Source organism: Mirounga angustirostris, unplaced genomic scaffold (genome assembly GCF_029215605.1).
Source record: "Mirounga angustirostris isolate CCGP_5_RB_7025 unplaced genomic scaffold, mMirAng1.0.hap1 SCAF_15, whole genome shotgun sequence".
Taxonomy (NCBI): Eukaryota; Metazoa; Chordata; class Mammalia; order Carnivora; family Phocidae; genus Mirounga; species Mirounga angustirostris.
In genome coordinates this window covers 46,109,545-46,123,900 of record NW_026991723.1, presented here as the reverse complement: position 1 = coordinate 46,123,900, position 14,356 = coordinate 46,109,545, and the positions used below count along the sequence as shown (strand labels likewise).

Genomic DNA, 14,356 nt, shown 5'->3' with positions numbered 1-14,356 from the left:
GAAACTCAACTCAAAATTCTTTACCCTGAGAAGTCTTCCTTGAACAACAGAAAGTTTGCATTCTTACTGATCCTAAAATGGATTATGTTGACTTATAGGTCTGTGAACTTGGTTAACACGCTACGTGTAAATGTTAAATCTAGATTTGGTTCCTTCCTCATCTCCAAAAGCCAGTGAGCATTCCTGGAACCAGGCTTGTATCGGATTTGCAAATCACATAGGTTCTACTCTACGCATGACGGTAACAACCAACAGTTACTGATGCTGCTGTTGTATCAATGAAGGAGGACGAGGGGCCTTACCTGCAAACACGGAACCATGTCACAACACAGCCGAAGTATCTGTTGTTCCAAGATTGATGGTTGTTCTGGGTCACCAGGAACCCCCGGTTGAAGTAAGACTTTGAGCAGCGTTAGTCGCAATTTAGCATATTCTTGCAACTGGGATGGTTCGCAATATAGATACCATAGAAATGGTGCCATTATTTGGATACATGAAACTTCTGACCTGCAAATCATTCATGCATAAGCCAGTCACCAAGTTAAACAGGGTACCAAGCAGTAATTGTCAAACATCAACTTATAGTTCATGACACACTAGGATACCATGGAATATAACTTGTTTTTGTGATTCTTCAATTCCACCATGACCTACCTGGATCCATGCCAAGCAAGCCTTTGTGTCCTGGGGAAAATGACAACACCTGGAGCCCACAAGCCAGAAGCCCAGGACTACAAGAACCTCTACTTGCATACTAAAATAGCCTCTGCATCTGCAGGACCAGGCTTTGGTGAACATCAAAATGATCCTAGAACCTTTTTGGAATTGTAGATGTCAGGATGCACTCTTCAGGAATAGGACATGGGCATGCATTTTTGGAAAAACTCTATAGATGAAGTTCTACGTAAAACAAAACCATACAGACATACCAAGAAGCCTATATGAACAGTTAACATTTACTTGTCAAATGGTTAACACATGTGGTGTCCAAGCTATTGCACTTTATGCCTTTCAATTCATGTCATCCTCATCACAACCCTACGAAATAAAATCATCCCGTTACACAGATGCAGAAACGAAAGCAGAGAGGGGTAAAGTAATTTGCCAAGTCCTTCCTCTTAAGCTCTTCCCACTCAAAGGAGGAAGGCTTTACAAATCTTTCTTATATATTTAGATTTCAATACATCTCAGTAACTCCACATCCAAAGTCACTAAAATGCCAGAATGACCCTTGAGGTATATACATTTGATCAGGTCACCAGCTTAAAAGAGTGTGCCCCTTAAGATAAAGTATTTAGTCCAATTCACAAACCTTCCATAATTTAGCCTCTGCTTGTCTTTTCAGCCTCATTTCTTGCTCCCCTCTGCTCTCCACTGAGCTACACTAAATGTATTTCAGATGTCCGATCAAGTACTCTGAGCTTTCTTCCCATTTGCTGTTTCTTCTACCTAGAACATTCTCTGCTTTCTTCCTTTCCTGTTCCTTCCTCTGCTAATTCCTGTCATCTTCCAGTTCTCTCCTTTAAAATGACTCCCTGAGGGCCTTCCCTAGCCTAAGGCAGATCCCCATTATGTGCTTCCACAGGACAATGAATATATTGTCATTATTTACTTAATATCTCTATCTCGGGCCAGACTATAAGCCAAATGACAGCATGAATTTCTGTTAACTGCTGTTATCACCAAGAATGACATACTAGGCCTCCCAAGAGACTTTCAATCACTAAATTAATCGATTCAATTATACTACATCATAGAGTAGTTTTACAATTAGCATGGATCAGGGCGCCTGGGTGGCTCAGTTGGTTAAGCGACTGCCTTCGGCTCAGGTCATGATCCTGGAGTCCCTGGATCGAGTCCCACATCGGGCTCCCTGCTCGGCAGGGAGTCTGCTTCTCCCTCTCCCGCTCCCCACTCTTGTGCTTGTGCTCTCTCACTCTCTCTCTCAAATAAATAAAATCTTAAAAAAAAAAAAAAAAAAACCAATTAGCATGGATCAGATATCATAATTTTATTTTACTGTTTCATATTTATTATAAATAAGGAATTATTAGGTAAGATACAAAGGTGAACAGGCATTATCTATTCTTTTTTTTTTTTTTAAGATTTTTATTTATTTGACAGAGAGACAGTGAGAGAGGGAACACAAGCAGGGGGAGTGGGAGAGGGAGAAGCAGGCTTCCTGCTGAGCAGGGAGCCCAATGCGGGGCTCGATCCCAGGACTCTGGGATCATGACCCAAGCTGAAGGCAGAAGCTTAACGACTTAGCCACCCAGGCGCCCCAACATTATCTATCCTTAAGAGGCATACAGGCTAGGGGGCGCCTGGGTGGCTCAGTCAGTTAAGCTCAGATTTTGGCTCAGTTTGTGATCTCAGGGTCATGGGATCAAGCCCGGCACCAGGCTCCACGCTGAGCACCGAGCCTGCTTGGGATTTTCTCTCTCCCTCTGCTTGTGCAAGCTCTCCCTCTCTCTCACTCAAATAAGTAAATCTTTAAAAAAAAAAAAAAAAAAGAGGCATACATCTAACAGTGGCAATCAGCCGTGTTCCTGGACTAGAGGACAGAAAGTGAAAACTTCTAAAAGAAAGGTATAAAGCGCAATACTTCAATACTTCATGGAGGAAATGCTATTTGAATTATGCTTGACAAACATAATTTTCTAATACTATACATTACACAGCAATGTGATTTCAAAACACCATTAACCTTAATAAAAATTTTAAAGTTACCAAACTGATAATATTTATTTATTCATTGATTCTCTTGGCAAAATTTACTGAGTACCTACAGCATCCCCTTCACTATTCTACGTGCTAGAAACAAAGCAAGAAACAAGAATACTCGTTCTGATGGAGCTCACAAGCTGGAGGAATTTTTTCCTTATGAAACAAATATTTACAAAATCTATAAAAAACTTCTGAGGACTTCTGAGTTCATAATTATTACTGAAACATGCCTTTATCATACCATCCATTTTAGGAAACCAAAAAAATCTTCAAAGATCAAGCAAGCAGACAATGTATGTGTAGGTTAGAATATGAAAAGTTTCCAGAGAGACTGAAGAAACATTGTTTCCCCATCTCTAATAATGCATTTCCCAAAGAATAAACACTATCCAGGTGTCAACAACATCCACAAATAGCTTATCAGTTTTCTCCTACTTTGAGATGCTGAGTGCAAACTGCAAGGTTCATAAAGAAACATATTTCCAAGACGCTATTATTGTTTGACATCACGAACATAATGCTAAGCTTCTTTAGGACAATATACTGTTTAAAAATCTCCCTGGCTTGGCACCTGGGTGGCTCAGTCAGTTAAGTACCTGCCTTTGGCTCAGGTCATGATCCCAGGGTCCTGAGATCGAACCCCATGTCAGGCTGCCTGCTCACTGGGGAGCCTGCTTCTCCCTCTCCCTCTGCCTGCCACTCCCCCTGCTTGTGCTCTCTCCATCTCTGTCAGATGAATAAATAAAATCTTTAAAATAAATAAATGAATAAAAAATTAAAAAAAATAAAAATCTCCTTGGCTTAATCTGTCCTGATTTTAGATTTTGTATCTCCTACATGGTGTCTGATGACTATCATTTCAGGGGGTATAAATTGACAGATCTGAAGGAGAAAAGAAATATAATAAAACAGACAACCTGAAATCCCAAAGTGATTAAGAATGTTTACAAACATAACTAACTGTGCATGTATCTATCTACACACAAGTCTTTCTTTATGTTCATGGAGGGAGAAGTGAGAGGGGAAAGCTCGGAATAAGAGTCAAGAAACTGAGGCTTGGGGCGCCTGGGTGGCTCAGTCATTAAGCGTCTGCCTTCGGCTCAGGTCATCATCCCAGGGTCCTGGGATCGAGCCCCGCATTGGGCTCCCTGCTCCACGGGAAGCCTGCTTCTCCCTCTCCCCCGGCTTGTGTTCCCTCTCTCCCTGTCTCTCTCTCTCTCTGTCAAATAAATAAATGAAATCTTAAAAAAAAAAAAAAAAAAAAGAAACTGAGGCTTTAGGCCCATCTCAACCACTAACTAACCATGTGACCTTGAGAAAGTCATTGGATATTGCTTTCCTTCATTCCTTCATCTGAGATATTATGTGTGAGACTAGATAAACTTTAAAGTACCAGGCCTAGAGACAATGACGTCATTGACAATTTATGCAATTCTCAGGTCTTAACGTCTCAGGCCTTCTATAAATGAATGCAGAATTTAATTAGAAAATAATGCCCAAAAAAACTAGCATGAAGATAAACTGTCATGTCAGGACATTTACATACTATTAAAAATGAACCCAGTTAATCAACAATTCCTAACACAGGAAGAACCAGAATACAAGCTCTCTTCACAACATTTTGCCTTCTTCCCCTAGTTGTGAATCACTATTTATATTCTTAGTAAGTTAAATCACCAATCTTCCTTCATTACCTTCCAAACAACTAAAGTTACTAAGTACTAAGTTACTAAGCTAACTTGCTTTAAAATTAAATCTCAGGAAACTAATGGTCTGCTGAAAAATGCAAACCAGAAATATCAATTTCATTCTGCAAAGACTAACCCCATAGTATAAAAGTGAAAACAAGGCAACTGAAATTATTCTTAGCAAATAAATTTAATATAGAACTTCCAAAAGGCTCTAGATATCATAATCTAACACGTGAGAACTTGAATGAAAAGAGTCAATAGAAGCTTATCAGTGAAAAAACCCAAGTCAATTAATAATCTTTTTTACCTTATGAATATCTGGACATATTTCATTAGGAGAACTACTTCCAAATCCCAATATAATACTCCTTTGAAATGAAGATAACCAAAAGGTAATTAATTACATGATGGCTAACTCAAGAATTGGAAAAGAAAGATATTCTCGAGGATTACCCTAAAAACAAGCTTAATAATAAATTTGGAAAAAATAAAAAATAAAAAATAAATAAATTTGGCACCACAGCAATAGCATCTTTTATGAAATATCCTAATCTATTTAACAAGAGTGAGAAATTTCATTTAAAAAATGTATTTATAAGTTTGCTATTTTTACTTTCTGACAAAGATGAACAAAGACTTATTTAGGAAATATTAATATCTTCCCTTTGAAAATGCAATCTAGGTGAGGGAAAAGAGGATAGTGATGTTTATGTTGGGCTATCATCCAAATGTCACATTAATTTTTCTCACCAGCAGATGATCCAAGGTTCCCTATGTCTATTAAAACTTCCTGTGGCAGTACACCGTGCCTAGAAATCCCGTCTAACATTGAAGTTATGGACTTAGAAATGGTGTTCTAAGAAACTGTAATGAATAGGACACTGTAAGACCTTCAAGAGCAAGAAAATATGAATATAACTGGTGTGGTGAATGTAACTCAGGCACTGGATTACCTCAGACAATTGTATCCTATCATGACCTTGCATGATGGTACTAAGTACGCAGTGATATTTTTATATTAGGAGGCCCTCTGCAACCCACCTCATCTACATAAATTCAGTAGTTAAAGAGCACCTAGAAATGCGCCAAGCTTTATTAATACAAAGACTAATGAGAAATGGTCTCTGCCCTCAGAAAGTTTTCCCAGAAAGGAATTATAATACAATGAAATACAATAATGTTACAAATCACAGCTGAAAGTTACTATGAGACCACATAAAAGAGACACCTCATTCAGCTTGGTAAGCAAGGACTTTCGAGCAGAGAGATTTAAAATAGAGAAATGAGTCAGGAAAGGGTTGGGGTAAAATTCAAGAGTAAAGGAGGTACTGATAAGCAAAAGCACGGAGGTAAGGGAACAGCATGGCTTTCCGTGTGGAACCGAAAGCAAGTCTGAGTACTGCTGAATACACCATTCATAAATTAGTAAGTCAAGAGAAAACTGGGGAAATAGGTTGACTGTGTGAGAAAGAGAGCCTAGCATAACAAACTCGATTTTACCCTCTAGCCCAGGGATTTTCCAACTATTTTGGAAGCCACACTATTGTTTGCCAGTAGAAAGCTGCCATAAGATATCAACATGTAAGTTCTATAGAAAGAGCTAACGGGGTAGAGGGCAGTCCCCATGCTCAGCCCACACTATGCAAGTGCAGTTTTAAAACCACAATTGTGTTAACTTAAGCAAGGGAGTGATACAATAAAATTTACTCTCGTTTTTTGTTTTTTTTTTAAAGATTTATTTGTTTGAGAGAGAGTGCACGTGCACAAAGAGGGAGAGAAAGAGGGAGAAGCAGACTCCCCACTGAGCAGGGAGCCTGACATGGGGCTCCTTCCCAGGACCCTGGGATCATGACCTGAGCCAAAGGCAGACCTTAATTGACTGAGCCACCCAGGTGTCCCAAGATTTACTTTCTTGACATAACACCCTGCTGGATGTTTAGAGAGTTGCTCTGAGCAAGACAGGATTGGAGGCAGAGATGTCAATTAGGAACAGGTGGCAAAAGCCACAGCAAGAGATGAGGATATGCGCTGGCGTCATGGCAGTAAGAATGGAAGAAAGGGGGTAGTTTTTGAGGACCATCAGAATGCCCTGGTGAAGCTAAACTGAGCCCATATGTGGCGGTATTACTTGATCCCAATTGGCAGGTTTCCAATGGAGAGCACTCACTACTCAATTCCCAGGGGGAAGAAGCTATCTTTTCTATGTATTGTGTAGTAGCTTACCTAGTATTTCTAGTCAACTTTCCTAACTAATCAATGCTTAACTTTTTTTTTTTAAGATTTTATTTGAGAGAGAGAGAGAGAAAGAGCATGAGCGGGGAGGAGGGGCAGCGAGAGAGGAAGAAGCAGACTCCCCACTGAGCAGGGAAGTCTTAACTTTAATAATAGCTTTTCTCATATTCAATATTTCAACCATCAATTAGATCTGGTAGGGTTTTGTTTTGTTTTGCCTCTTACTCTTAAAAAGAAAACATTACTATATTATGTTCTAAAACATTTCTTTTCTTCAAAACAACATAGTCAAAGTAGCTTTAAAAAAAGCAAAACAAAAGCTCTAAAATGAGCATATGCCATTCCATCTCCCTCATTTATTTTATTTTACATTACCTTTCAGGGCATTGCTGGAAAAAAGCCGTCAGCTGCTGCAAAAGTACTGGCCAGCAGTCAGGTCTGTGTTCAAGCATAGTGATCAAAGGCTGAGGATGATTTCTGAAAAGCACAGAGAGTCACATTGGAAGCTGTTGTTTACGGACTACAAATTCTCAATATCCAAAAAGAGCAACAAGGGCCAATGCCATCTAGCAACTTTTTTCCAGGATGCAAAACTATCATTTGTTGCAGAGTTGGGTCATTAGAACTAACATTTTTTCCCTTTATCTACCTGTTTTGCAGAAAAGAGAATCAATTCTGAGTCTTAGGGATCCAAATTTGAGCACGAACTCTGCCACACAATAACTCTGGGACTTTGGCCAAGCTCTTGAATCCAGGAGCTCGGTCATATCCATCTCCTTGGGTTTCTTTATTCCTGGAAATCTTGGGCCACCTCCCCCTCCTCTCTTTCCAAACCTGGAAGGTTCTATTTCCTCTAACATTGCCCCAAGTTATACGCACTCTCTCCTTCTCTGTTCCTACTTACCCCCTGTTCTTCTCAGTGTATGGCTCCATTCCTCCAGCATATTTAAGATAAGGAAAAAGAAAACATTTCTCCCATCTCAAAATAAACTCTCCAAACTGAAAATTCTTAAAATTTCTACTGAACAAGAATGAGAATTTTTATTTGGGCTACATCCATTAATATACCTAAAGAGACTACAAAACATAAGATCTGAAATCTGCAGGATTCTCCAATAATGAGGTTTAAGAAAAAAAAAAAACAAACACAGGTTATTTTAAATAGTTCAAAAAGCCTATTAGAAATAGTAAATTCAGGGGCGCCTGGGTGGCTCAGATGGTTAAGTGTCTGCCTTTGGCTCAGGTCATGATCCTAGGGTCATAGGATCAAGTCCCGCATCGGGCTCCCTGCTAGGTGGGGAGCCTGCTTCTCCCTCTGCGCCTCTCTCTCTCTCTCTCTTACTCTCATGAATAAATAAATAAAACATTTTAAAATTAAAAAAATAGTAAATTCATTAGCTTTTTAAACTATGATGTACTATACAAAACTTTTAGTTATTATTGATATGGCTTTTTCCTCCAAAAAAATTAATAAAACAATTGTAAAAAAAAAAATCAACCTTTCCTTTTTTACATAAAAGGAATCATATACATAATACTCTTTAATCTCAAATTTTAACCTTACAATGTATCTCCAGCAATGTTTAAAAAAAAAAAAATCAAGCCATCAATTAAACCCAAATGACTTTTTTTTTTTTAAGACTGCCTTCTTGGTGATTCTCAAAATGTGATCTCCTTAAGGTCAGTAGCAATCACCTGGGAACTTGTTAGAAATGCAAATGGATTCGCAGGCCCCAGCCCAGACCTAATAAATAGCCCTCCAGACAATTCTGAGGCCCTGCTATAAAGCAGTGGTTCTCAATCCTGGTTGCATGTTTGATTCATCTGTGGAGCTCTTTTAAAAATACCGATACCCACCCCCCCCAAAAAAAAAACAAAAACAACAAATGATACCCAGGCCTCAATTATATTGGGGTTGCTAGGAGTGGGGCACAGGCATTAGTCATTTTTAAAAACTCTTCCAGCAATTCGAACGTGTTGCCAGAGTTGAGAACCACTACAAGGAAAAAAGCCCCAGAAGAGGGAGGTGAAGAGTCAGCAAGTTTTCGGATGTCTCGCTCCTCTTAAACAGCAAAGTATGGCAGGTCCGTCACATGGAAACTCTGCAGTGAGGCACGGCTCTGACATGACTCCACAGTTCCCTCATATCAGAACGCCATCTCCTGACGTGCTCCTCAGCCTCACCTAATCTATCACGCACTAGCGTCACTTCCTGGCAGCCTCCCGTTTGTCACAGCACAGGCTATTTCTGACTGATCAGATGACTGCCATTGCTAAGGGATCGCTCCAACGCTTTCTGCCAACACTCAAAAATCCTATTTCCAAATTCCAAACTCACTGGCACTTAAACCTACCTAGAATTGCTTCTGCTGTAGCTGCCATAGATGTTAACAAACAAATGTTCCAGATCCTGACAGTCTCCCAGGAATGTCACATCAGCCAAACTTCTAAGGCTGAGAGTTCAGTAGGTCATGTTCCAGTAGACATGAATAAAAAGGAAAGAACAGCACCTGCAATCATTTTAGGTATGGGTTTGGCTCCTGCCAAGCACCATATTGAAATGAGGAGCATCACACAGGACCATCCATTAATCCTCCACCTAATGGTGGCATTTATGACTATTTAAGAAGAAAATCCAACAAGTTATCACGTCATTATGTATTATCACACATCGTGTGTGATCATAAAGCACTTAAGTGCTTTTCAATACTCTTCCCTTATAAGTTATTCCTTCCCCCATCTCGATCCTCACCCCCCACAAAAAAATCAAGTATCTATTGTTTGGGTGGGTTTTTTTTTTTTTTTTTTTTCTATCTACTGTTTAAGATTTTTGTCCAAATTAAATCGGGTCAACAGAAATAAGAGGTAGTAATTTTAAAGTAGGATCAGAGGGCGCCTGGGTGGCTCAGTCGGTTAAGCGGCTGCCTTCAGCTCAGGTCATGATCCCAGGGTCCTGGTAACAAGCCCCATGTCCAGCTCCCTGCTTGGTGGAGAGCCTGCTTCTCCCTCTCCCTCTGCCTGCCACTCTGCCTACTTGTGCTCTCTCTCTCTCTCTCTCTGTCAAATAAATAAATAAAATCTTAAAAAATAAAGTAGGATCAGGAATGCTGCACATATGGCCAATGTAACTTAGCTTCTACTACACTGGGATTGTGGGAACCACTCTAGCTTTGTTGCATGAAGCTGAAGGCCTGTTTTGCTAGCCGTTGGATTTAGCAAAGTCTATTTAGTATCTCAGACTTAAACACTAAAGATGAGACGAAGTAGAATATAGGAGAATAGGGATTATCCAGATTAATTACTGATTTAGACATCTGGATAATTAACTTTTCCAAAGAATTGATTACGTCTGATCCAAGTGCAAATATTGCAGAGAATAATATACAATATTGATTCCAAGAACCTCTCTTGAGGCAGAAGGGAAGTCCAAAATAAGAACATTGAATCTTACTAGTGATTAACATTTGATTATATCATACTATTTCAACTGAATACAACTAACCTAAAATCAATTATAATTGCCAAAATTTTGTTTTAATACTTTGAGCATAATGAAGAGCTAAATTCTCCCTTGTGAATCATCAAATTGGTGTGCAAATACAAATCTAGAAAGCTTTATGCTTACTAGGATGAATGCATTTTCTAATTCAATATACTTTATGGTGCAACTGCCATGCATGAAGTTTTCTCAGTCTTTGCACTACTGCTATTTGGGGTCAGAGAATTCTTTTGGGGGTCGTCCAATGCACTGAAGGATAGTTAGCATTCCTGGCCTCCACCCACAAGATGCTAATAGCATTCAATATAGTTATGACAATCAAAAATGTCTCCAGACATTACCAAGTGTCCCCTGGGGGGCAAAACTGCCCCTGGTTAAGAACCTTTGCGTTACTGTAAAATGACAAGCACTTATGAGAGGCACAAAACTGATTAAACCATGGTACCATTCCAGAGCTATTAAAAAAAAAGACTATGATTCCACCTCTACCCTTCCTTACACTGAACCAAATGCAATCGATCATACTCAAATGTCTATAAGAAATATAGTCATCAAATATTAACATTAGGTGCGCAAGAGTAACACAATACAGCAGAAACTCCAGAATTTTAAATGGAAAACTCATGGAAAATTATTCCTTTGCAAAATACAGAATCATGTTCCAAAATAAACAGTATTCAATAATATACCTACTAATTTGGATATGATAGAAAATGGTCATTTTTCTATTTAAAATATTATCATTGGAATATTTAAGATGTCATAAGGCTAAGTATAATTCATTCTTGATGCATTCAGGGACTATTAAATTTATGGATTATTCAAGATTTCTCTTTTCCTTCTTCCCCTCATTCACTACTCATTAGCCATTCCACTTCGTTCAAGTACATCCAACTGAGAAAGGTCAAGGTAAATGGAAGGATCCACGGTTTAAACAAGTCCCCTCTGTTCTTCATTAGAAGCACTGTTGATCAAAAAAAGAATGTGGTACAAAAGAACACCAAGCAAAACCTTAGTTATGCCTTAAAATTTCACTTATCCCCAAACCCGTTACTCAAGTTATACAAAGTTGACTATAACACCTTATTCAAAATGGTAGATGGGTTGACCATACAATCAACCTGATCACTTGTAAAATTAATAGTGGCAGACAATAAGCTATGCAAGTTTTGAGGAACAAATACAACCATGGGATGCTGTCATCATTATTATTCATACAAGCAGTGCCTACCTAGCTTCGTTGGAATCACTTACTGTTTCCTACCTCGGAAAAAAACTGCAAGCAGAGAGGAGAGGGAAAATAGTGAAGGGAAAGCAATGAACTAAAATGAACTAAAAGGGTCAAGAGTTCCATATTTACATTCTGGCTCTGCAACGAACCGTGTGATCTCAGGCAAGAGAATTAACCTCTCTTGGGCAAAGTTTCTTCGTCTATAAAATGAGGACATCAGACTAAGTAGCTCCCAGTGCTAAAGATAGACAATGCAAGCCATCCATTAAAGGCCTAACCTTCATACTGCTCTGGACTAAATGTAGGACCAAACCCTGGAAAGGCAGAAAGCAGTACAGAAGGCTCTCAACTGTTAATAATTCTATGCCAAGCTTACGTAGCTCTAAGGCTAATGTTTAATAAAATCTAAGCCTCACAAAGGAGTCTCCTATTTTTTTAATTTTTTTTAAAGATTTTATTTATTTGCTTGAGAGAGAGTGAGACAGCGCAAGAGAGAGAGCACAGAGGGGGAGGGAGAAGCAGACTCCCCGCTGAGCAGGGAGCCCGATGAGGGACTCGATCCCGGGACCCTGGGATCATGACTGATCCCAGGTGCCTCAGGAATCTCCTATTTCTAATCTCAAAGAGATAAACCATAGCATATTTATTTCAGAGAGAAGTACAGTGCCCAGAATGAGCACAAATTTTCAAGTCAGAATTTCCCAACTCCTGAGACATCCAATAGATTCTGCTCTCCTCTTAAAAGGGAAGAGTACTGTTTCTAAAGATTAAAATCAATACAAACCAGGAGATGTGGTCACCCTTCACTGGCCTCTTGTGTCTCGGTCACCCTTCTTTGGCCTCTAGTGTCTCTTATCTCTCCCTCACTGTGTGGTTTTTGTTTCTACCCCAGAGGAACCAATTTGTCCTCCATTCTTTGGCACCTTCCCATTTCATGATTTATAAATGTCTTAACTGCCATTTTCAGTAGAGCATTTACACTGTACCTAGCACACGGAATACTCCATCCATGGGGTACCATTCTATCAGGCAGGTAGGTTTGTATCTTAAACCAGAGCAGAGGTTGCCTGAAAGCTGGATCTGTCTTACTCTTGTTAGGTTTCCCTTTCAGTGCTGAGGCAAAGCTCCAATAAATGTAACTCACACACGCACACTCTCCCCAAAGCACCTTTTAAAACTCTTTCACTGGATCGTGAAAAACCAACTTATCCCAGTGCCTCTAGTACATGGTTTCAAGATCCACATTGCTCAGGGATAAAAAGCACAGAGGAAGCATGTAGAGTTGGTACCTAACACTGGAGTCCTCCCCACCCTTTAATAATATTGTCAACAGGGCGCCTGGGTGGCTCAGTTGGTTGAGCGACTGCCTTCGGGTAAGGTCATGGTCCCGGGGTCCTGGGATCGAGTCCCGCATCGGGCTCCCTGCTCTGCGGGGAGCCTGCTTCTCCCTCTCCGACTCCCCCTGCTTGTGTTCCCTCTCTCGCTGTGTCTCTCTCTGTCAAATAAATAAATAAAATCTTTTAAAAAATAATAATAATATTGTCAACAACACAGTGCAGTACACACATCCTAACAGAATGGAGTGGGGCAGGAATGAATGGTAAATGCACAGTTCCGCGAGACTAGCACGAGGCAATGACAGAATAAGGTATGGAACTAGATTCACCTTTCCAAATCTAAATACATCAATCTTAATAGAAAAGAGTAAAAAAAAAAAAAAAAATGAGGCTTGCGGTAGGCAAATCAAAAAGCCAAAGTTATTTGTAACCTTTAGGTCACCTCAACCTTTCTGCTCCATCTCTGAATACAGGAAAGCTAGGATTTGATTTACATCATAAATTCAGCGATAGACACAGATTGCGTTTTCTGTGTGAGGAAACAATGCCTACAGTCACCATGCATTTTCATGTATGCAGCTGTGACCCGGGCGCTTTCAGAAGCATAACATAGCACTTACTACATCAAACATGCATTTTAAAAGCATTTCTCTACCTGCTCTGAATTTTGATTTGAAAGTGCTGGTTAGAAGCCAAAAAGGGATTAAAAAAAAAACCAAAACAATGCTCTGCAGATTTTAAGATTAAAAAAAATACATAACAAAAATTTAAGATTCCACAATGAATATTACTATAAAAAAGAAAAACTACACAATAATTGTGAATTATACTGTTGTGCTTTTAAGGCACATGTATTTTTCCTTTCCACATAAGCTGAAGAAGACTTCTGGAGCAAAAAGTATTTTAATTTGGACATTTTGACAAATTTTGATGAATTTGACTATTTTCTTTGGGTCCATAAGGCAGATAGGGAAAGTGCAAGATTTCTTTGAAAACATAGTTCATATTACAATTGATTCTGCCCTTATACTGAACCTTTTGCAGGAACCCTATTTTGAGAGGCAGGGTTTTAACCCAAAGGTGTGTGCCAACGTTAGAAGTCTGAAACTATTCTCGGTAGAAGATAATGACTGTGGGGAAACAAACAAATACTTAGGGTTCCAAAACGTCCATTCTTAAGTAACCTGCCATGATTACAATATATATATATGTATAAAAATAAAATTGAATTAAATTTAAAAACTAGAGACAAGATAAATTGGCTAGGCCAAAATGACATTTTATACCCTTAAAGACACTGATCATCAAATTACCATAGCAATTTTTTAAAATTAAACATCCACCTTTAGAAGAACTTAAAAGCACTTTCTAGGGGCAATCGCTTAACTGGAAGACCATACAATATGTGTAGCTTATTCTTTAGGTCTGATTATAAATCCCAAGTGTAAACCCCAGGTGATTAGAACCATAAACTGTGAACAAAGACTTCCTTGGGTGGGAAAGAGGAGAGAAAAGAAGAAATGAAAACAGAAGCAAAACATGCAGTTCAACAGAAAGCATCAAACTGCAAAGAGCCAGATGGCCCTTGGAAAGTAATGGGTATGCTTCCCCTGTTACTACCCTCGCTTTTCTTATCATT

The 14,356-nt window shown here is 39.2% G+C and overlaps 1 protein-coding gene across 7 annotated transcripts in view; it reads right to left on the bottom strand.

The window, feature by feature from the left end:
* FOCAD (focadhesin) overlaps nucleotides 1-14,356 on the bottom strand; it is a 310,969-nt gene that overhangs the window by 228,449 nt on the left and 68,164 nt on the right. For 6 of the 7 annotated variants that reach the window (XR_010407633.1, XM_064579209.1, XM_064579206.1 and 3 more), the window contains 2 exons: nucleotides 7,026-7,127; nucleotides 303-507 (listed from right to left, as the gene is read on the bottom strand). Coding sequence is in view for 6 of the 7 variants with exons in the window: in XM_064579209.1 (XP_064435279.1) it covers nucleotides 303-507; nucleotides 7,026-7,127 (307 nt within the window). In the remaining variant the exon portion in view is untranslated. Of the gene's footprint in view, nucleotides 1-302; nucleotides 508-7,025; nucleotides 7,128-9,004; nucleotides 9,104-14,356 lie in introns of all 7 variants that reach the window. The other variant, XM_045882481.2, reaches the window with a different exon arrangement.